This window comes from Triturus cristatus, chromosome 3_2 (genome assembly GCF_964204655.1).
Source record: "Triturus cristatus chromosome 3_2, aTriCri1.1, whole genome shotgun sequence".
In the NCBI taxonomy this organism is placed as follows: Eukaryota; Metazoa; Chordata; class Amphibia; order Caudata; family Salamandridae; genus Triturus; species Triturus cristatus.
The window spans coordinates 843307967-843332199 of record NC_140584.1 but is presented as its reverse complement, the minus strand read 5'-3'; the positions used below and the strand labels follow the sequence as shown (position 1 = coordinate 843332199).

The 24233-nt window shown below is 47.0% G+C and overlaps 1 protein-coding gene across 1 annotated transcript in view; it reads right to left on the bottom strand.

Annotated features, from left to right (window-relative positions):
• SARM1 (sterile alpha and TIR motif containing 1) overlaps positions 1 to 24233 on the bottom strand; it is a 211249-nt gene that overhangs the window by 57683 nt on the left and 129333 nt on the right. Inside the window, exons 4-6 of the mRNA XM_085649108.1 lie at positions 21658 to 21749; positions 19139 to 19374; positions 16929 to 17031 (exon numbers count right to left, since the gene is read on the bottom strand). Of these exons, the coding sequence (XP_085505234.1) occupies positions 16929 to 17031; positions 19139 to 19374; positions 21658 to 21749 (431 nt within the window). The remainder of the gene's footprint in view (positions 1 to 16928; positions 17032 to 19138; positions 19375 to 21657; positions 21750 to 24233) is intronic.

Genomic DNA, 24233 nt, shown 5'->3' with positions numbered 1-24233 from the left:
GAATCCCCGACCTTTTGAGATGTGCTGCCACCACTGCCATCACCTTCGTGAAAACCCGTGGCGCGGATGTAAGACTGCAAACTGATAATGTTGACATCCCACCGTAAAACGGAGATACCTCCGATGCGACTTCAGGATGGGAATGTGAAAATAAGCATCCTGTAAATCGATCAACACCATCCAGTCTTCCTGCTGCATTGCCAGAAGAACCTGAGATAGGGTCAACATCTTGAAATTCTCCTGCTTGAGATAAAAATTCAAGACCCTGAGGTCTAGGATCGGCCTCAATCGCCCGTCCTTTTTGGGGATCAGGAAATACCAGGAGTAGCATCCCTGACACCTTTCCTGCTCCGGAACAACCTCTATCGCACCCTTCTGTAACAAGGACAGGACTTCTTGTTGCAGAAGCAACAGATGGTCCTCCGGACACCAACCCTGGTGAGGAGGGTAAGAAGGGGGAAACTCCCTGAAAGGAAGGGCGTACCCATTTTCTACAAGATTCAAAACCCAAAGATCTGATGTAACAGATTTCCAATTTTGTAGAAAATGGGACACCCAACCTCCCACGGGTCCAACATGCTTCAAGATGGGGGATCTAGAGCTGCTTCCCTGTAGAGCCAGTGGTGGGTGCAGGGGAGGAGGAGGAGGAGACCTGTTGGCAAGTAGACTCTCGCAGACGACCTCTTCCCTACCCTCTGTATGATCTATACAGTGGGTTCTGTTATTGCTGTTGTTTCTGCTGCTGTCAGCACCGAAATGCAGCAACCTTCCCAACGCCCGAAATCTCTGGTAACCGAAACCCCTAGGCTGGAATTGCAAGCCTAAGGATCTAGCAGTAGCTCTGCTATCCTTAAATCGATGTACAGCTGAGTCAGCCTTGCTCCCAAAGAGTCTAAAATCATCAATGGGAAGATCCAACAGCGTGGCCTGGACGTCCGGAGGGAATCCTGACCCTCTCAACCAGGCATGCCTCCTAGTTGCCACCGAGGAGCCCATTACCCTGGCAACAGAGTCAGCCATATTGAGCCTGGTCTGGATCACCTGATGGGTTGCAGCCTGCGTGTTTGATAGTATCTCAGCGAAGTGACCCCAGACATCTTCTGGCAGCTTAGGTATCACCTCCTTAGCTGAGACCATCAATGCATGGATGTAATGCCTCAACAGGCACTTGGCATTAGTTGACTTCAATGCCATGCTGGCTGATGAAAACACCTTTTTTTAGCAGATTGTTCCAACTTCTTGGAGTCTCTGTCCTCCGGAGTGGAGGGGAAGGAACCTGTGAATTGCTTAGAGGAACAAGACGCTTGAACCACCAAGCTTTCAGGCAAACGGTGTGATGATAAAAATGCTGGATCCCTAGGCCCAACCTCATAACGCCTTGCCACTGTTCTCAACACAGCTGGGGCAGACATTGGCTTCTGCCAAACTTCCAGGATTGGATCTGCCAAGGCTTTGTTGAATGGAAGCAACGGTTCCACCACTGCTGAAGGGGAGTGCAATACCTCCGCTAAAATGTTAGACTTGACCTATGCAGTTGGCAACTGCAAATCCAGAAGGTCAGCTGCCTGTCCACCTCCTGAGAAGGAAGAGCTTTGGGTGACGAGAGTTCCCGCTCTGGTGATGTGTCCAGCCCACTGGCTTCTTGAAGACGTTCGAAGTCATCCACAGGATCCAGTATCTTACCCTTATCAGCTTGCTCCTGCTGCTCCTGGAATTCCTCCTTTTCCAGAAGCCTCTTAGCTTCCCTACTTGATCGCATCTTCGGAATCGGCATCAGCAGCTCCTGACGCGGCACCAGTGACTTCGGAGCCAGCGTTAATTGATGTCCTTCAGTAGCAGTCAGCAGCACCATACGAAGAGGAGACGGCGCCGGAGAAAAGTCCATCCTTCCCTCCTGGGACGGGATCGGCTTTGAGTACCTCAGCATCGGTACAGGTCAAGACAGAGTCATTGGCATGAATGGCATGAATGATGCCTGGGCATAATGTTGGGGAACGCCTAAATTATAGGAAAGTGGCCCCACGGGCCAGCCGGCATGCCGGATGGGTTAACCGCCCTGGCAAACATGCCATACATTGCATTAGGAAAATGCGATGGATCCTCACTTGGAGCCGGAAAAGGCGGGTATGGATCCGGAGCCTCCTGGTCTGGAATAGGCCGAGGTCGTAAAGCTGGTTCTGACTGTGGCACCGGAGACAACGGATCTGGTATTGGAGAAACCGGCGGCACAGTAGACGCTTCCCTGGGTGCCGGAGAGTCTCTCGGCGTCGGAGAGTGCACCGGAGTCACCTGTGGTGAATGAGAAGGCAAGATGTCATCTTTCCTATGATGCAGCTGGACGGGGGGGACAGACTTCAATGACTTGTCCTTCGAAGAGCGACGCTTGGACCCATGACGCCGCTTCTTCTTATGCTTTTTGGACGACCTCGAGGTGTGCAGAGTCAGCGACTTCGACCTCGACTTAGTCCTTTTCCGACCTCTATTCTCCTTCCTCACCCGGGCTATAAACAACTTCGCTTCCCTCTCTTTAAGGGCCTTTGGAATGGATTCATCTGACGACACGACGAGCATCCCTCGACATCGTGGTCAGACAACAGGCACCAAAGCCAATCTTCTTGGGGGTCTGTGACAGACATATTGCCCCCACATTCTCTACAGGGTGTAACACCAGGCTTCTTCTGAGTAGCCATCAAACAGAAACAGTTTACAGACAATTGCAACAAAGTAGACTACAAAGAAATGGAGAGTCCTAGAAAAACCGCTCTGCGTCAACGGGGCGGAAGAAAGGGAACTGACATCAGCACGCTGACGAGGTCATCTTATGGCTCTGATGACGTCATGCGGAGTCGCGAGTGGAGCCGTGCTATTGTGATGTCCTCGTAGATGTGGGAGAGCTATGAAGAAAGTTTTGTGGACTGCTGAGCAATTCAAAAGGTGAGGAATCCACAAGCAGATGTATCCATCACAACGATTTGTTTGTGAACTGAGCTATCAGGTTTGCTAGCTTAGAGTTATGTGACTTATTGTCTATGGATCATTAAGTTAATGGCATGAGGTAAAGGCTTTTTTAAGGTTTACCTAAATAATTATGAAGTAACATGCCTAAATGAAAATCCATCGATACCCTCTATCATACTCAGATTTATTATTTATCTTACCTTTTTCCTCTGTTGGACACCTCAAACTAGTTTCCTCAACAATGTTTTACATCATTTGACACTATTTTCTCATGAGGGGGCAGGGTCCTTACATCTAGCAACTGGGTTGGCTATTGCCTTTTTTTCTTTTTAAATAAGTCACACACACTTGACCACTCACTGTTATTAGTGATGCCTCCTGCTTTGCATCTTGCATAGCAATTGTGTATTCTGTCCTAATTGCCTTTAATGATGAAAGGGTCTTTTCATCTGCATTTCTTTTTTGGCCAGGCTTGCTGTACTCTTTGGGGTCGAGCTTTTTGATTTTTTAAATAGTCAATGGACTAGTCATTTAGGTTCTGTTGATTTATTTTATTCATACTTGCAACTGAGGGCCACAAATACCATGAAAGGAGGTTAGAACCCCGTATGTGTGGTCCATCAGGTGAGACACAAGAGGCCTAGCATCAGAAATGTCTTAAATATGGCAGATTATTAGATTTTATTACAAGACCGGAGGCTACCATTATGCAATAATCTTTTATTGCTGCCGCAACATGCAGCCCTTTAAAGAACAATAATACATCATAAACATTGGAATGTTCATGAAGGAGTGTAAGTATTCATTGCACAAAGACATCTTCCTCTTTTATTAGCTGCTCCTCAACAAGTATAGTATATACATATTCTTACCTGCTTTAATAACTAGTACAAATCTACCAATAGCGTGATTACCATGTAATTCTCAACTTCTAATATGCTTGCTGAAAAACAGATTGTCAGATTGTGAGACTAGAGCTTAATATGTTTTGGAAAAACAGATCGTCTTTTACAATAGATTGTCAGAATTTTTTTAATTTTTTAGTTAAAACTCTTTTTATTGAAAATAAGGCATGTTACATATATAGTACTGTTGCAAGCGAGTTGGCAATAAAGGTACACACTGAATGGTTCCCTAAAACATACATATCACAAAGTAAAGTTGACATTTCTAATTGTACAGACTTAGGTCCCACAGGTAATATACTCTCTGGATCACAGAGCTTCACAAGTTTCTCCCCTGTGGACATTCCACTGCCCCCATATTTACGTCCAACTTGTTCGGGCACCCCCTGGCTTCGTAAATGGATTTTTCAGTAACCATACACCAAACCATATCTTTGCTCTAGTCTGCTGTATTCGGTGGGTTCTGAGCCCTCCACAACCGGGCAATACTTCTTTTAGCAACCATCAGCCCCAATTTGACCCACGTTTGTTCCCTAGAGTTCAAGTCGGTAGGGTCCCATATGTTCAACAAAGCCAACTTAATACTACAGTGGATCTGTTGCCCCAGTGCTCCCTTCCAGTAGCTCCGGATCACTGCACACTCCCAAAGAATATGAATAAAAGTTCCCTCCTGGCCACATTCCCGCACACAGCCACCATCCAGAGTGTAACCCATGCTGACCATCAGGGGCCCGACAAGTAAGATCTGTGGAGAATTTTTAACTGCACCGGGAGGAGCCAAGAGGAGATGGCCACATCCCGAGGGGAGGACACCGCCGCCTGCCACTCTTCATCATCTAAGCCCGCCACATCGTGATCCCACTTATCTCTCAAGTGGGTCAGGGGATCCGCCATGTTGTTAATGAGCTTTTTATAAATGAGTGATATGGCTTTCTCCGGTAGCTCGCTGTCTTCGAGTGGGGGGGATTTAGGGAGCACGCTACCCCTAGGAAGCACAGCAAGCAAAGCATGCCTAATTTGGAGATATCTGAAATATTCAGACTGGGCTAGCTCGTATTCTTGCTGCAACCGGGGAAAGGGACCACCTCACCCAACTTTCATAAGTCACCCACCTTGGGGATCCCTATGAGGTTCCATCTATCAAAGCCCTTTGAGCGGATCAGCCTACCTAATTGTTCGCAGTGCCAGAGAGGCGTGGCCTGTGTGAGTTTGCCCTCCCAGCCCAGACTCCTGGTAGCCACCCTCCACACATGCACAGCGTGGCTGGTCAGGCCGGTCAGTGCAGTCCTCAAAGATTGCACGTATAAAGCACCCTCGAATCCGCCCCCTGGAAGGAGCCACCTGTCGATCTGAAAGCCGGATCCCCCTGCGGTCTGTACATGCATTGGTTGATTGCTGCGAGTTGCGAAGCCCAATAGTACCGCTTGATATCCGGGAGCCCGATGCCCCCATCAAACCACCCTAGCGTGAGTTTATGTGTTGCAATACGAGGTGGTTTGCCCTCCCACAGCAAGTCCCGGATGATGCAGTCGAGTTCCTTGAAATAAGAGGTGGCGACCGGGAGCGGGGTGTTTTGTGGCGCATATAAGAGTCTGGGAAGGGACATCATCTTGAATAGGGCTGCGCGCCCCAAAAGGGTCAACGGAAGTGGTTTCCAGTGTTGAACGTCTGGTTTAAGACGCTCTAGAGGCGGCAGGAGATTATAATTGTAGAATTTAGATAGATCTTTAGAGACCCAGATCCCCAAATATTTGAAGCCATCGGCTGCTTCTGCCAATTGGCAGCCCCGAGGGAGCGAAGGCCATTTGCCGTAGAGGACATAGAGCACTGATTTAGACCAGTTGATCGTGTACCCCGCAAACCCACCAAACACACAGAATATGTCCAGGAACACATTGAGGGATGCCGCCGGGGAGGCCAAATAAAGCTAGATATCATTTGCATATAGCAAGATGCGGTCCTCCAAGCCTGACGTCCATTTAAGGCCCCTGATGACCGGGTCCTGACAGACCGATGTTGCCTACTACTCCAGGGCCAAGGCGAAGAGAAGCGGTGACAAGGTGCAACCCTGTCTGGTGCCCCTGCCGAGACTGAAAACGGGAGATTTTCTATTGTTGACGACTACTTGGGAAAGTGGTTGATAGTATAAAAGCCGCACCCAGTTGATAAATTCCAGCCCAAAACCCAGTTTGTGGAGCACTGCGAACATGTAGGGCGATTTGATGGTGTCGAATGCCGATGCATCATCAAGGGATACCACAACAGCGTCTTCCCTGATCGTGTCAACCCAGCACAGCACTCATGGAGCCTGTGCAGGTTGAGGGAGGTATTCCTAGCGCGCATAAATCCCGACTGGTCAGGATGGACCAGGCGGGTTAGGACCCGGAACCTTCGCTAGAATTTTTGCTTCACAGTCAAGCAACAAAATGGGCCTATAGGATGAACACTTGTTGACTGGCTTACCCACTTAATGGATGACTACAATGTGGGCGAGTCTCTGATCCTCAGGAAGGATACCCCCTTTTTAGGTCGAGGACCGTCCGGTCTGTCGAAGGCAGAACCGGAAGTCGGAGATTTAATGTTTCTGAGAGTGGCTCTTTAGCCCGCCTCTCTTTTTGCCTCTCCTCCATTGGCTGGCTTCCTAAACGGAGGCCAGCCATTGGAGGAGAGAGCCGTCCCTCCAAATAGGCTCCGTCTTTTTCAGATTCGGGGGCGTGTTCCGTGCTGTTCTTTCCACTTTTTAGCCACGCCCCGAATCTGAAACCACCGCTGCGTTTCTCCGAGGCATTTCTGCTTCGCCTCGGAGAAAGGCAGTGGTGTAAAGGCAGTGCTGTGCTTGTTTTACATTCCCAATCATGTCTCTCAAAAATCTCTCGTGGGTAATAATACACTTCACACGGATTTTGACCCTGTCCCTATTTGGTGTACCATGTGCCCGGTGCTCCACACTGTACTCTCCTTAGATGTAAATGGAAAGCATTGCGCTTTCTGGGCATCGTGTCCGCGACAGCAGCACTGTGCCCGCTCTGCACAATGCCTTGCCATTCAAAGCCCGGTGTAATCTTGAAATCCGATCCTGGCTTTTCAGAATCTGATTGATTCGTTCGGCTCTGGGAAGATGTGTACTTCGGTGTGTTGGTTCGAATGATGCGCATCAGTGTGCGACGGTTAGACTCCTTGTGTCGCGCGCTGGTCCTTAGCTGGCACTCCACGCAATGACAGGTGACGTCTCGGCAGCATCCCCGCAACCACTGAAACTTTGCAAGGGATGCTACTTTGTGTCACCTCATTGTGTTTGATTGTGGAGCATGTTTGTGAGCTGTGAGTGTGCCGCTGGTTGTCTCGGTGCTTCTAACATCCATTGCTACCCACCACCACTGTCCCGGCCTCACTCGATCCACACCGCTGCCCCTATATCTCAGGGTGTCGGGGGTGTATTTGCGGATGAGGTTGGTGTGGGCGCAGTTTTGCACTTCTGTGGTTTAAGATGTTGGCTCTGCTACGCTTTCACGCGTGAGTTTTGTTGGAAGGTGGCAGGGAGATCTGGTGTGCTGTGTGAGACGCGACCACATCTGCCGTTTGTTCTGTCACTGTGTTTGTTGATTGGCATGGTTTGTTCTGTCACTGCGTTTGTTGGTTGGCAGTTCGTGTTCCTTGATCTTCACGATGTGACACCGAACACTCAGTGCATGCCTCTCTTAGCTGGGGTGAATTGTGGTACTACACACGTGACGTCAGCGTGTGACACAGTTCCTTTCACATCCCATGCCCCCTCTGTTGAGGGATTTGTGAGTTCCAGTTGTTTGGGAGTCTGGCAGGTGGTGGGGAAGACCAGCCTGCGTGAATGTTCTTATAATTTGCATCCTGTGGAAAATGTCATGAATTTCTCCTGTAGATTCGAGGTATAACACACAGACCCCAGACACCAGCTGTGTTAAGTGTGTTACTGATGGAATGGTATTGTCTCCTTCGACCTCTCTATGCTGTAAACCCATCTTTTATGTAGTGGATGGTACTGGCAGGTGGTTACTTAGGTACCCATAGGTGTGAGAGATCCTGTGAAACCGGTGTTTAGTGGGACGTGCCACGGCGGTGCTGTTTGCTCGTTTCCCGTCTGTACTGTAGTGCTAAGAGGGTCAGAGGAGTAAAGTGACACGGACAGTAGACCTCCCTGGACGGTTATGAAAGGCTCGGTGGCGTTAAGTCGGTGAAGGGTGACATTTTAAGTCTTATCCGGAAATAATACCGCTTTGTACCGTTACCGGCAGTGCAGCGGTGTGATAGGTGAACCCATGAAGGGGGTTGTTATTAACAGTACCATTTTCGGTACAGCCTCAGAAGGTCCGTCGGCGCTAAGTTAGTAAATGATGACAGTGTCTGTTTTCTAAGTATATACCGCTGTGCGCCGTTACCGTTAGACTCGTGGTGCGTGTTACCGCTGTGTACAGTGCCCTGAGGGTCAGCGGTGTGAGGACGGTGAAGGGTGATATTGACAGCGCTGTTTGCTTATACCGCTGTGTACAGGGACAGGGTGATCGGCGACGTGAAGGTGTAGAAGGGTGATATGAATTACACCGTTTCCTTATATCGTTCCGGAGTGGCGTGCTACTCGCCGACAAAGCGCTTCGACTTCTCGTCAAGGGTAGTAAGCGCTATATAAATGCAATTACAATACAATACAGTGACGGGAGGATCAGGGTGTGTAGGCGAAAAAGGGAGGTATGGACAATGCTAGTTGCTTACACCAAGCAGCACAGGTAGTGAATGGTCGGCTTTGTTAAAGCAGGTCAGGGGGGACTGACAGCGCTGTTTTCTTAAAGCGCTCTATACAGACAGGTGAATCGTTTGTGTCTTGTGCGCGCTTTTCGTTGGGAGCTTGTGGAACTGTGGCCCTCTGTTCCCGGCTGCCACATAAATAACTTTAAACTGAAGAGGTCTTGAACGAAGAAGCGCTGTTCTCTGCGAACACTTCAAGAATGTTCTTTGGCGCTATACATGCAGATACGTGAACTCAGATGACGTGCTCTACAATACTGATTAAGTCGTCAACAACTACGTTAAAAATCCTTATGGCCATCTAAGTCCACGCTGCAGGTCCCATTTATATTTATCTTCACCTTAGATAATTTGTGTTTTCCATAACTCTCTCTACCTCACTACTCCACTCTATCTCACTACCTCACTATCTCACAACTTCTCTCTCTCAAAACATCACTACCTCACTCTCTAGCTCACAACCTCACAACTTCACTCTCTCTCACTCACTAACTCAATCACTCTCTATCTCACTATCTCACTCTTTCTATCTCACTAACTCACTTTCACTCTCTCTTTCACTACCTCTCTCTCTATCTCACTACATCACAACATCACTCTATGCTTATATATCACTACCTCACAACATCCCTCTCCCTCACTACCTCACTCTTTCACTACCTCACACTCTCACTACCTCACTCTCTCTATCTCACTACCTCACTCTCTATCTACCTCACTCTCTATCTCACTACCTCACTCTCTATCTACCTCACTCTCTCTCACTACCTCACTCTCTATTTCAATACCTCACTCTCTCTCTATCTCACTACCTCACTCTCTCTCTGCTAATGCAATAGGTATCACATATGCAAAAAAAAAAAGCTAATGCCAATAGAAATGACAATGCCATTTATTTAGGGATACAAAAATGATAAAAAAAATAATGAGCAATACCAATAGCTCTACCTATAATATTGCCGAGACCATTGCATTGTAAATGCTTGTTTGCTTTTGTGGTACATTTCGGTAAGATAGGGCGTCTTGCTCGCTGTGAGTTTGAACAACTCAATGGGCAGACCATTAGGTCCCTAAGCTTTCCCTCCACGCAGATCGTGAATGACTTTTTCAACCTCCGCAACTGTAATATCGAGATCGAGGTCGGAGCACTCCTCCTCGGTAAGGGATGGCATCGAGATATTGCGCAAAAGCGAGGAAGCCTCTTCCTCTGTATGTATCATGTGGGATGTGTAAAGAGATTGGTAGTGTTGGCCAAACACGTCCGCTATGTCTTGTGGTGCAGTGAGGCGAGATTGTGAGTCTGTTTCTATCTCAACCATGACGCGCTGAGCCCTATCCCTGCGTTCTAGCCAAGCCAGTAATTTGCCTGCGTTATCGCCTACGTTGTAGATTCCGCTGAGGGTGGCCCTATAGTGCGTCTTGGCAGCCTCGCAGCAAGGTCGGAGAACTCCTTGACTTTTATGCAGTTTCTGACGTGCCTCCGCCGAGTCTTGTATCCAGACCTCGTTCTCTAAGTCTAAGATTTCCCCCTCTAAACGCACCATGTCAGCTCCCTTCTCTCTGCGCTGTCCGGCAATCTGGGCCAATACCACCCTCCTTATAACGACCTTGTAGGCCTCCCAAAGTGTATTTACCGAGTCAACCGACACTTCTTTTTCCTGAAAATAAAGATCCGACTCACTCAAGACCTTATCCCTGATCTGAGGAGTCGTGAGGTACCAGGAGTTAATCGGGGCAACACGGCGGACTGTGGGCTCGCCCACCTCTAGGTGACACTGTATGGGTGAATGATCGGAGATCTCCTTAGCCAGGTGTTGTATATATCTGACAGTGTGGAGGTGATGCATTAGCGTCAACACATAATCTATACGGGACATACTGCCATGATGCCCAGAGAGATAGGTGTATTGGTGGTCAGTTGGGTGCAGGCTCCTCCAGACATCCACCAGGCCCATCGCACCCAGAAAGCTATGGATCCACCTACGGGAGGGCGGCAGGGCTCTCTGGGGCCATCGGTCGAGGGAGTCAGAAACAATAGAATTGAAATCGCCCCCGACTAACAATCTGCCATCCTGTAAATCCAGAAGGAGATCCCCAAGATCCATAAAGGTCTGAGTGTGTAATCCCAACGGTACGTAGACAGAGACGAGATTGAGTGTGCACCCCTCCCAGGTCCCAGAGACAGCCACAAATCTACCTAGGACGTCAGTGCGGACCGAGTCAACCGTCATGGGAAATGACTTCCAGACCAGTATACCCACACCCCGGGAGCCAGAACCGAAAGCTGTGTGTGCCACCAGCTGGAAACCCCATCACGACAAGCCCTTGCAGCCATTCCCAAGCAAGTGGGTCTCCTGTAGGAGAACAACATCTGGGGAATAACATTTTAAAGATTGGAGAACAAAATCCCGCTTAATCTTGTCTCCCACTCCGTTGACAATCCACGACAGCAAATTAAGCTCCTGTCTAATTGTTGTGCCCATCACTCTTTCCCAGGGGTACCCTCAGTCACGAAGGGAACCTCCCGGAGAGGCCCCCAGGAGGAGACAGTCCCGTAGACCCTTGTCCCTTCATAAATATATTTACCAGAAGCATGGAACCTGTATCTGCCATTACATGACGGCAGTCAAATATGCCATACCTAAACAACAAAGAAACTACAATACAAATTAAAACAAACCCCTCCCAACCCTCGCAAGAACCCAGAAAACGCTCACCGAAACCCCCTTCCCTGCCTCCCTGCATGGTGGTGTCAAAACCTCCCGCCCACCCAAACTTGCAGAGTACCTATCGCCCACCCCTCAAACTGATGGGTGCGTGTATCCAACCGGGCACCTGTCCCTGAAATGAAACCAACTGGTAATCACACATTGTAATTAAAGATAGTCCGGTGGCGCCATTCAAAACCAAAGCACATTGTGTCCATCACAGTCAAATCTGGGAATCATGGAAAATCACAGGTAGCCCGCCCTGAAACAGTCCCAAAAACAAGTCTCAGAGCAGTTGCGAGGTCGGCCACCCCGAGGGGTGCCGGGACTCCGACACAGACCCAGACCCCCAGCAAGTATACAAGTCCACCACCCATGAGAAGATAAACATACAGACCAGTTATTCGGACCCTCCTGTTGCCGCCTCTTGCTCATCCGGCGGCGGACCTCTGCCGGAGCCTCCGGCGTCATCCTCCACTCTCGCTCTCCGGGCGTGATTATTCTTCCGGCCTGCCGTGCGCCAACCGTCCAACCAGTTCCAAGCTACCTCGGAGGTGGTAATGAACCAGGTTTTCCCTTCGGACTCCACCCTCAGCTTGCCCGGGAAGAGCATGGCGTATTTCAACCTTGAGAGTGAAACCCGGGAAAAGTTGATGCGGCTGTTCTGAAATTCCAACGGGTGCGCCGATCGAGCTGATTGCAGGATGACATCCCTGTCCCATAAGTTAAAAATCCTAGCCAACAAGGGCCGCTGGAGGCCCCAGGCCGGCACTCAATGCTCTCTTTCAACGGAAAAGAAGTTGGAGAGCCCTTTCAGTTTGAGATAGGTGGTGATCAAGTTCTCTACGAACAGGTCCGCTGTTGGCCCTTCCACTCCTTCCGACACCCCCAGTATGCGGACATTATTGCACATAGACCGCCCTTCATATTCGTCCAATTGCACTTCTATTTTGATGGTTTGGACCTGCATGTCGTCCATCCTGCGCTGGAGTTCGCTTTGACCTCCACATCCTTTAAACCCGATTCATAGAGCGCATGTCCGCCCGGAAATGGGATACCTCTGTGGACACAGAGTCAATGCGCGATTCCAACGACGTGTGCACGTTCGTGATGGCTTTGAGAATGTCTTGCAACATCGGTTCCCTCTTCTTCTCACCTGACTGCTGCATCTCTTGCGCGGCGGGAGCCCCCTTCGGGCTCGCCCTGGGGCCCCCATCCCATGCGAATTTGTTTAATTTGGCTTGGACTGCCGCTTTAGAGCTGCAACTTCCAGCCATGGCGTAGACAGTTCCGTCAGTGCGAGCTCCAGGAGAAAGGGGCAAGGCTGCCCTGCACAGGCGGGGGCCCTCTCAAGTCACCGACTGAGCTATATCTGCGAGGGCCTGGCGCAATGCTGCAGGCCTGAATACACTGTTGTTCGGGCACCTATGACAGGTCTGGTGGCTGCCCCTCCAGGGGCAGAGTGTCGAGCCCTCCGCTAGTCCGTAGGCCAACTAAGACGATCCACTGAGGTGGCCGGGCGCTCTACAGGTCTACAGAGGTGATGACGCCCAGCACCCCCCCTTCCTCAGCGTCCTGTCGCAATGTTCCCTGAGCCCAGGATGGCAGCGATGATTATTGACTCCTGCCCCAACCACTTGAGGGGTGTCAGAACCCCTACTATTCACCACTGCTGCCCTGGAGTCATCTAACAGCCAGCGGTCAGGGCTGGGGCTGGCCGGGAATGCGTTATGCGGGGTAGAGAGGTTAAGGAGCCGGGGGGGGGGGCGTGTCACCTCAGCCATCCCTTCTCACCAACGGTGGGCAGCGCCCAGATCTATTTTGGCTCAGTATGTCTTAGGCCGCCATCTACCCCGGGGCACAGGAGGCGGCGTCTGAACTCCCTCTCCAGTTTCGCGAGGTAGTTCGCTGCTTCCCTCCGTGATCCCTGGTTCTCAGCGCCGCTGACGGCTACCCCGCAGCCGGAGCCTGTTGGGCCGCCAGAGATGTTCCCGGGCCCCCACCGTCACGGAGTCCCACAACTTGCGGCACACAGCAGCGAGCCCCATGCCCCGGTCAGTCTCTCGTGGCCCTTGATCCGCTGCCGATCCAATGCGGCACCGCAAGAGGACAAAGACGCCGCTGTCCTGCTGGGCCGGAACCATGGTCCATGCCCAGGCCACTCCACTCGGCCGCGAAGTACATCAGGCAGCCGACCACCGGAACCGCCAGCCAGAATTAGCTGTGACCCAGCTATCTTGATGCACGGGGTACTCTGGTGTCTCACCGTTTTTGGTTATACCAGCTACCGGATGTTTAGATGTGGATTTTAATCGTGGACGGGCGCGCTCAGACGGAGCCGCCGTAGAAAGCGGACATTGCTCTCGGCGGTTGGCTACGCCCCCCTAGATTGTCAGAATTAATTAATGTCAGGAATTCGCTTAACATCCAATTTATGGTTGGCTCAGGTAAATACCAATACCCTTATTAGTTGGGGAAACGATTTGTAGATGTTAAAAGCTAGTTTCTGGCTACTGCCGACATTGCCAAGTGCCTAGTAACAGATTTAAAAAACAAACTACCATGTATTTTGAATAGCGAGGACGTGACCACCTGCCGCAAGCGCCGTCGCTTCCTCCATACACGTCTTTTGTAAATTACTATTTGAAGAAAAAATTGAGCCGTACCCAGTTTACATGGTAACGAGACGACGGCGCACGAGATTCCCCCGAACTAAAAACCATCGCACCTTTTGACGCCGCACTCAAACGCCAACAAAGGAAGAACAGTGACAATCCTTCCTTTTTGTTGACATCCACTTTCATTACCAGGCGTGTAACCTTGATGACAGCTCCTCGCTCAAGCTGCAATGGCTGCGTTGACCTGAGTCAATACAGGAGGCTCAGGTAAGGCCTATTTTTTCTCCTGTACAAAATAAATAAACGTTGCTTTACACCCATCTACTGGCAACAAAGAATTGAGGCCAGGGGAATTTCAGCCAAACCAGTACAGACAATATCAATCGTGAGCAGCGTGAGTAGCTTGACTCAAATTTTTATATATCTATTGATTAGACTCTCCATCTGAGAGTGAAAAATATTAAAGTAATATAAATATTAATAGGATTGTTAATAAACAATAAAAAAGAGGAAAAATTGAGAGTACCAATCCCCAGACCAAAGCAGCTCCTGAGCTCTTGGGGGATCGTATTAAAAAATTCTTAGAGGAGGAATTAAGATCCTCTGTAAGAGAGGTGGTGGATGCCGCACTAAAAAGGAGGAAGAAGGAATCCCCTGTAGAGGAGAACTCGTATTCACTCTCAGATGGAGAGTCCCCTACTACCACAGACCTCCAGCAAGGGGGGAATGTTTCTCAAAAGAGGAAACAGATAGAAAGGCATTTAACCACGCCAATGGCACTGGTAGCCCCCAAGCTACAACAGAGAAAATGGTAATACTATTGGACCACATTACCAACTACCAAACTTACTGGGTAAGAAAACCCCTAGACTGAGAAACTCGCAATCTACTTAGAAACGAGTGCACAAGACCCTCAACTGGAGATAAGGTGTGTATACACCTAACTTGGACCCGGAACTGATAATCTTTTTATTTAAGTTCAGAAAAGATCCAAGAAAGGGTATAAAAAAATGTCTTAAGCAATGTTAAGACAAACTCCTTGCCATACTGGGTCCACTCACATGCATCCTAGACATGGCCGAAGATGCAAGAGGGAAAACGTCCATGTAAATACTGACCTCGTAAGGGGTTGGGCCCAAAGGGCATTATGCATGCTAGCCTATGCCAACAAAATAATGGAGAGATGAAAGGCAGTCCTGATGAGGATGAACCCTAAACTAGCAGATTTATCATCCAGAGAAGACACGGGTGACACTAAGGGCCTCCCCTTCAGAGATAATTTCATAACGTCACTGGGAAAATACATTTCCACCTTTACAGATTTCAACAAGGCGCAAACAAATATGCGTAGAGTCTTTGGCTCATGCGCCCTTTTGGCCGGGCTGACGGGAGGGGACTGGCTGTCAGCCACGGATCATCTATATCCCAGCTCTACCCACAAGAACATTCAGGTTTCCCTAGCTATGGAAGGAGCTACCGCCAGAGCTCAAACTTCTACCCCCAAAGAGGGAGAACCCTGACAAACCATGGGGGAAGACCCAGATCCTCAAACAAAGGATATCAAGGTGAGCAAGATTACTTCTTCTACCTTAAAGGTAGGGGGAAGCCTAAAACTGTTAGTTCAGAATTTGGAAAGAATAACTCACGACCCTTGGGTGTTGGAAACACTTGGAGGTTTCAAAATAGATTTTTAGAAGTACTCAAATCAATTAACAAAACCCAGAGAGTTCGTTTTAGACATAGAAAAGATGACTCTCATAGAGCAGGAGGTGACTCAAATGCTAGAAAAAGGAGCCTTAACCCAAGCGACAGAAGGACTGGAAAAGACAGGGGTATTTGTAAATATAATCTTCTTGGTGAAAAAGAAAGGCAAAGGCAAGCGACCAGTCAAAAACCTGAGGGAATTAAACAAATTCCTAAATTACAGACTCTTCAAGATGGAGGGTATCCATCTCTTGAGGGACTTTTTGTGAGCCAAGGATTGGCTAGTAAAAATTAGACCTCAAGGACGCCGACTTCACGATAGCCATGGAGGAAGACAGACAGAAATATCTCCACTGCCCTTTTAGGGGCGTGCTCTACCAATTTCTTTGTCCAAGCCTTTGAACTGTCCTCAGCCCCATGATGTTTCATCAGAGTGCTTTGCCCGGTAGTCAGTTACCTCAGGGAAAGAGGAGTCCGCCTGATTATATACCTAGATGACATACTCATTGTGTGACAGGACAGTTTGAATCTTGTAAAGCATCTATCCTGGGCAACAGAATGCTTAGAAAGCATAGGGTTTGTAATAAATACAGAGAAGTGCGTCATGATTCCTACACAAAAAATAGAATTTCTGGGTTTTCAACTGGACTCCATCGTTTCCCAACTAGTCCTCCCACACAAAAAGGTGGTAAAGATAAAACAAGATGTGAGAGTGGTCTTATGCAAAGATTCATTATTACTCAAGGGAGGACCTGGTTTGGTGGCTAAAAAACCTCGAAGCATGGAATGTCAAGGCCATTTTCAGGAATGTCCCGGATTTCGTCCTAGAATCAGATGCGAGCAATTAAGGTTGGGGAGCTCGGATAGGGTTCTGCCAAACTCGAAATGAGTGCCCATGTGCAATAATTGACCAAGAAATTCTTAAGCAGCATTTCGATATATGGACAGGGTTATGCTACAGTCGGCTTTTCATTTTGGTGTTTAAAGTTCTCACATATAGAAACGGAGTTGATTTCAATCTTCTGCCTTCCAGGCCACTCACAGTATGTCACCATGCCCAAACATGCCTGATTTACCATAGGATATATGCGATGCACTTCCAAAAATAAAAGCTTGTAGTATGTGTACATACAGATCTAGATTGATACAATTGATTACATCATTAATTTGAGATGTAAACCATATCATGAGATGGTTTTATGAGCCCACCGGTCTACTTCTGTCTTGACCTTGAATTCTCAACCATTTAGTAGGCTCACCTTGCCAGCTGGGATCCTGTGTTGCGTCGGTAGCTAATGAATACGTCAGGACCCTCGGCACTGGACTTCCCGATGCTCATTGGTAAGGGAGAGTGCAGCATCTCTGTGAGGATATAAGCAGCAACAGGAGTAACAAATCAGATACAATGCTAGATTAGTTTAGAGCCAGACTGTTTGTGACTAAATGTTATGCACCTATACTTTTATACAATAATATAACTACCATAACCATTTGCACTGGCTAGATCCTTTTTCCACCATCACAGGAGAAGCCAACGTCTGAACTGTAGAACTGTGGAGATGTGGGTTCTAAAGTCCAGACCTTGGAGGGTCAGCTGGCACCACAGGGCATGTACCTTCATTTCAACATAATAATGGTTCAAGCCGGATTGAGGAGGGTAAAATAAGATAAGGCAAAGAGGAGTAATCATAGTGTAAAAGCAAAGATCCTGCAATGATCACCGGGGCACATCTAAGAAAGACCAGGGGTACAAATCAATCAACCATATTAACAAAGTTGTGAACCAATTCAGCATATCTCGTGAGGACAGAAGACTACACTGCACAGCTGTACAATAGATGTAATCTGCTACTAATATTGCACACATGACCAAGACCTCAGAGCTATGCTGCCAAACTCACCAATACTTCAGGTCGCTAATACACAAAGACCTGATGCCAACAGTACACAGCTGGCCACAAATGTAAACTAATGCTGTACAACTCACCACAATTGGAGATGAGTGCTACAAAACTCCCAGAACTGAAGAGCATGGAAAAATAACTCAGTGAGACCAGGACACAATGCTGCCAAACTACCAAAGACTAACACAGTGCACCACAGCAAAACTAGAGCTCTATGCTTCACAGCTTACCAGGACTACAGACTCTGATCGTGCAAAACTCAAAAAGGGACAAGTCCAATGCTACATCTCTCAAGAATACTGGAGACTAAAGTTACACAGATGATTATGTCTATAGACCAGTCCAGCACAACACAACTCAATAGAACTAGGAGTCATTTAAAGTTTGACAGTGCAGAAGCCCCTTCGTAAACTGACAGATCTCCTGCTCCGCCAAACTCATGATTACCTCAGATCATTTATAGGTGGGGCAACTGCTAGGGTTCTGACAATTGAAACATTTGACCTGGTGTGCCATGCACCACATGGCCAACGGGTCTATGAATCAGAAGTCTCCTTCCGAAGTTGTGATACATATTTTTCCTGTCCAGGATTGCCACGCGAAGCCTTCAAATGCAGATTGAAAGCTAACTGTGCCTGAGGGCCATTGATCAGCTCTGAAGACAAATATATTACTCATATCAAAATACTGATGAATATAATGAGTGAGAAGTGTGTTGAAGGAATACGCCCCTTCTTCCAACAAATGCAATTGCCTCTATCAAGTGCCTGTCCAGAATAAGCCACACTGAAAAAACACACAATGCTAAGATTGGAGACCAATGCTACCCAACCCACCAAGATGTGAACTTAATATATGTAGGTCAACGTGGTTGAATTTTCATATTACGCTGCTCAAAAAGACCAGATGCCAATGCTACACAAAACACCATATGGAGATCAAAGCTACATAAGTCCATGATACAAAGCTCATAAAAAATTAAGACCTATGTTGCAAGAATAATGAAGGTTGAAGGTCTCTACAAGATAAAAAGATTGGAGCCTATCATTTAGAACTTAAAGTAACTGAAGACCAATGCTGAACCACTCATGAAGACTGGCAACCAATCCCACAGAGTTCAATGCCTAACAACCCATTCAGACTTGAGAAAAATACTGTTTAATTAACTCAACCTGAGGACACCCAATTTTTACTGCAGCCAAATGACAGTCATACACCTCCTTCCTTAACAGCGGAATATCCAACATAACTGTACTGGTATCTAGCTGCTCTGCCAAATGTGGATTCCCTTGTGTAAGGATGCAGCTGAGTGCAGGAACAGTCTGTATCGTCCTTTTCAAGACAGCTGGGAGGGTCCCTAATGGTCCAGTTGGATTATCCCACCGCAGCACCCAGAAGAGTCAGGAGCCTTTGAGATTTCAACAGGCTATTCCATGAACCCCACATTAGATGTTTAACCATACTATATGTGAAGTTTACTGCCCCTATATCTTTTTGATAGAGTGAGGGTAATTTTTTTCCAAAGCCTTTCCACCTACCTCTTTTGCCAATGCCTTTCCACCTACCTCTTGCTGCAGACAGTATGCGCACCCGGTGGAATCCGACCTCCACTCGGCAATCCTCCTCTAATTGCTGTTCGGTGACACGATGCAGGAAATTCCGGTCAATGCCGCAGTTCACGAGGTTGTAGGTGTACTGTCGAAACTTGGGGTCAATACTGCCCAGCCAGTCTGCAAGGTTACTCCTGTCACAGGTCGAGTAGTTAGCAAAGGACTTCAACTCTGTGAGATCCCGGAGAAACCTGGGACATAAACCAGGATAAGCTGGAACATTGATAAATTACAATGACAGATACACAAGATAACTCTCAGATAGAGGCTTAAGGATCAATCCATTAAAAGATACAGACTTATTAATGAATATGTACAGCAATTAACCAACATGCTGAATATAATACAATTTAACACACTGTCAGCACAGCTCTGCCAATGAACACACTTTCACCTACAGGCTCATTGATTAAAGATGATGACACAAGTTTACTAAGGTACACTTTGAGAGGTAAAGATGCTCTGAAAAACATGTTTTCAAACAGAGGTCGAACACACAATTTGTTGCCAAACACCAAGATAGTGATCAATACAAATAGTAACTTTCTCGAATACAAATAAAGACCAATTAATACATAAACAGACATAGGCATATCTACCAAAATATGGTCAGATAAATGGGTACTGATACATTTGAAGTCATAGATTGACATATTAATCAAAACGCTGAATAGCATAGATATAACAGTATTGTCTGGTTTTGACCTACCATCAATAAGCTGAAAGAAACAGAACTTTCAGTTAGTATTCTGAAACAGGGACCTCATTGATGAAAATACTGGCAGATGCATTAATTTACCCATTAAATTAGCAGGATGCTATTGATCACTATAATGTGAGAGATGGGCCAGTTAATTGATACACCAACATATGCAGGGGTTAACTGACATTCTGACACACCAGCAGAGATCTACCACTCAATATATTTACTGATACCAACCAAGACAAGATACCAATTAATACCTTGTCCGCAACATGCCTATTGGAAAATAAAGTGACAGATGCTGGCCTAGTGATCAATAAATGCACTTTCTGATAACGGTCTATGTAAAAATATTCAGGCCATGTGTTTATTAAAACATTGCCAGATGTATTCCTCAGAGGGCTCAATAAATGCCCTAGCACAAATCACATATGTTATGACTACTAAATACCACATGTGTCCTATAACATAAGAGACCAGAGAGCTGATGAAACACCAGCATTACAGAGGATCTAACAGCAGAGAAATGGGGACTGATGATATACTGACCAATCAGAAACCATTAAAAACCAAAACAGGAGCATTGATGACACAATGACATTTCTAATACACCCTAGGCTTAGAGACAGGAGGACAGCTAACAAACCGTATGAGCAGATATATATGGCAGATGATATACTGACAACAACGGTACACTCTAAGCTCAGTAACAGCGGGACAGATGATACACCGCCACTGCAAATACCCTCTACTCAGGAATGAACAGGATATGTGGACAGATGCAATTACACTCTAGGACAAGAAACCATCAAAAGTCAATGATCAGAAACAGATGATATATGATAGATTGACACCACAAATACATTTTATAATCAGACACAGAAAAACTGATGGCACAGCTCAATACAAATCCACTCTAGGATTAGAGACAAGAGGGCCGGCTATACATTGACACTACAAGCACTCTCTAGAATCAAAGACACAAGGCAAGACGATAGATTGACAACAGAAACACACTCTTGGGTCAGAGACAGGTAAGCTAATTCCACACTGACGATATAAATACACTTTAGGATCAGAAATAGAAGGACGGATGACGCATTTACAATACACATCCACTCTAGGATCAGAGACACTGCGGGGCGGTGATACACTGCCACCACAAATACCCTCTGGAATCAAAGGAAGATGATACATTGACATTACAAATATACTTTAGGATCAGAGACAGGTAAACTGATCACACACTAAAAATATAAATACATTGTAGGATCAGAAATAGAAAGACGGATGGTGCATTGACAATGCAATTACACCCTAGGATCAGAGACAGGAGGACGATTGTACACTGTTAATAAAAATGCACTCCTGGACCACAGGCATTAGGAGTGGTGATACACTGATCACTCTCAAGTTATGGGAATCAAGAATGGAGTTAAGGGGATACAATTAAATTACATGTGCACTCTAACTTGAAGGAGGATGCAGACACAGTAACATTATAGGAAGTTTAAGCTCAAAAACATGAGAACTGAGGCTACACTGATTTTATAAAGGTCCTCTGGGATCAAAAGCATGAGGGACGATGAAACACTGACACCACACGCACTCTTTGGGATCAGAGACAGGCTGATGATGCACTAACAATGTACATACATTGTAGAATCAGAAGCAGGGAGGCTGACATTGTAGTGGGACAATCAGATCAGAGACTGGAGGACTGACACACCAACACTACCAGGCTACTCCAAGATTTGGGAAACACGCTCACCTTTTTCGAGTGATACTTGATGTCATGCCGAGGTCTTCTCTTAGATCTGTGTCTGTCAGCTTCAACAGAAGATCTCCATCCACCTGGTGCTCCTGCACAAGAGCGTGCACAGTTAACTTTACGCAGTTTCCTTCTGAACGTAACACACTTGGTTTTATATATATCATGAAACACACATGCAAGGGATTCCGAAATGCGTAAGACATGGAGGCTGTGTACATACAGAAAACTAAGCATTAGACACCAAACACACAAAAGACCCTAAATATGCACTCTTGTCTGTACGTGACACAGTTGAATCATACATTAACACAAACATAAACACACTTTACACACTACTGAAACACGCCATCTTACTTGTGCCACTACAGAGAAATGCAAACACATCCAAGGGAATGTTTCTGTATATTGCCCAAAATTACACATCAGAAGCCCAGTGTCCCCATGTTCCTAGCCTCACACTGTTGTCTGTCTGTGTACTGCATTTATCCACACTGACATGTTCTGCATTTCATGACGTGGATACCACAGGTGTAAAAATGTTTGTTAATGTGTGAATGAATGTTTGTATACTCCGGCATTACAACATACTCTCTAGATTGAATTGAACTATGTGTGCTATGTAAGGCGCACCCCATTATCAGACATATAGTATAACTGAGCCGAACCTACAGGAGACTTATGCTGTCTTCCAGCTCTCCTCTCCCTGCACATCAGCTCGTCACTAGCTGTCCCTCCCTGGCGACAACATGAGACTTACGTAACTCTCCACTGACTTCTCTTTCCACATCTTGAAGGAGGAATTAACCTGTCATGTGACCTAAGTGAATCTCAGCTGCTTTATCACTTCACATTGGGGGAACCTCACATGAAATATTCCCCTGAGTTACTCCGGTGCCCCTTTATTCCCATCTGTCCTCTCTTTTCATCTGCCCACAAACTGGCCCTGGGTGATGACCTGCAGAAATGAGGACTGAGTGATTTCCACCTGCCCTTCACTCATATTTGGGTAGAACTGAGTAGGGATCAGTGGCCTCAGTCATTTCAATCCTCTGATTCACTCACATCTGGGTAAAACGGACAACTGATCAGTGGATTGAGTGATTCTCATCCGCCCCTTCACTCACAGTTCAGTGAACCTGACAAGCCAACTCAAGTCTCATGAAGTCCCAGCTTTCCTCTTCCCATAGGGTTGGCCCCGACCAGGCACCTATAGCCGAAATAATTCTTAACTTCTCCTTCATTCTAGCGGAGAGACCTGACGAGCGAACTGATTTTTGCCCATTTGTCAGCTGCTGGTTCACTCACAGCTTGGTGGTGGCGACCAGAAAAAGGAGGTGTGAATGCTCCCGAAATGGACCTGACATGTTAGCTAAGGCCTCGGTAATTCCCAGATGCCACCACTCTAAAATATGTGTATCTGACAAGAGAACTTTGACTTGAGTAACTCTCAACTGTTCTCTAAGTTCTCAATGAGTGGACCAGTTTAGCAAACTCCACCCCAAGTCCTTGTGAGCTCGCTCTTGACTCACATGTGAATAGTAATGATAAGGAATCAGTACCCCCTTTAATTCTCATATATGGGAACCTGTAAGGTAGCAGCACACCTCCGGATGTGCTTTACAAGGTACGAGGTAAACTACGCCAGCCATCTCATTGAGGTTTTGCTAGTACATGGCTCGAGCTGCTTGTGACTTCGGGCAACCACAATCCATCGGCAGCAGTGTCCCTCTCTGGTCGGTGGAGGGAGGTGGGGGGGGCAGTGGTAGAGGGCTGGTGGGACAAGTTCCACACCTGTACATTTCCTATCCTCAGTTTTGCCCCATCACCAGTGATAGCTGCAGCTAGCAAAAACAGACACTGCCCCGTTAACCAGGGAAGAGCAATCTTGTTCCAGTTTATATTTCAAGTTTTACTTATTCTTGCATTTCCTAGGAGTGTTTTCTTTTTTCCTGGATGGTGTGTTTCTATAGGTTTTCATGGAAAATATTACTTATTTTGGGTGAAAAGAATCACTCTTATGTAGCTTCGTGAGCTCAGGTTGTGGGTGGGCCACGATTTAGAGCTTTGGAGTTCAGGCTGAACGCAGCACCCATGTCTCAGTGCCTGTCAGTGGGTCATAATGGGTTTGGAATAAATGCTTATTCAATCCTTGGCCTCTCTGCAGAGCACACAGGACAGTGGTCAGAAGTGCCAATTGTGATTATATGCGAAAGTGTGTGAATGAGGCACACAGCTGTCAAAACATTGACAGGGCAAAATTAAAGAAAATGCAGCACATACAGGGGAGTGGGTGTGTTGTGTGTATGGGGGGATTGGTGAAGTGGAGGAAATGCAAAGTACAAGCAGGAGAAATTAAACAGAGGTGCTGAAGAGATGAGTTCTGAGATGTGCAGATTGAGTGTCTGAAAAAGAATTGATGAGAAAAAGAGCATACATGTCTATCAAAGAGACTGTAGAACACAGTGATATGAAGTGGAGAAAAGGACTGATTGACACACTCCGAAGACCTAGCTCTTTTCACAGACTACAGTAATCTTTAATTTGCAGTCTGATCAAAAAGTTGAAATAAATTA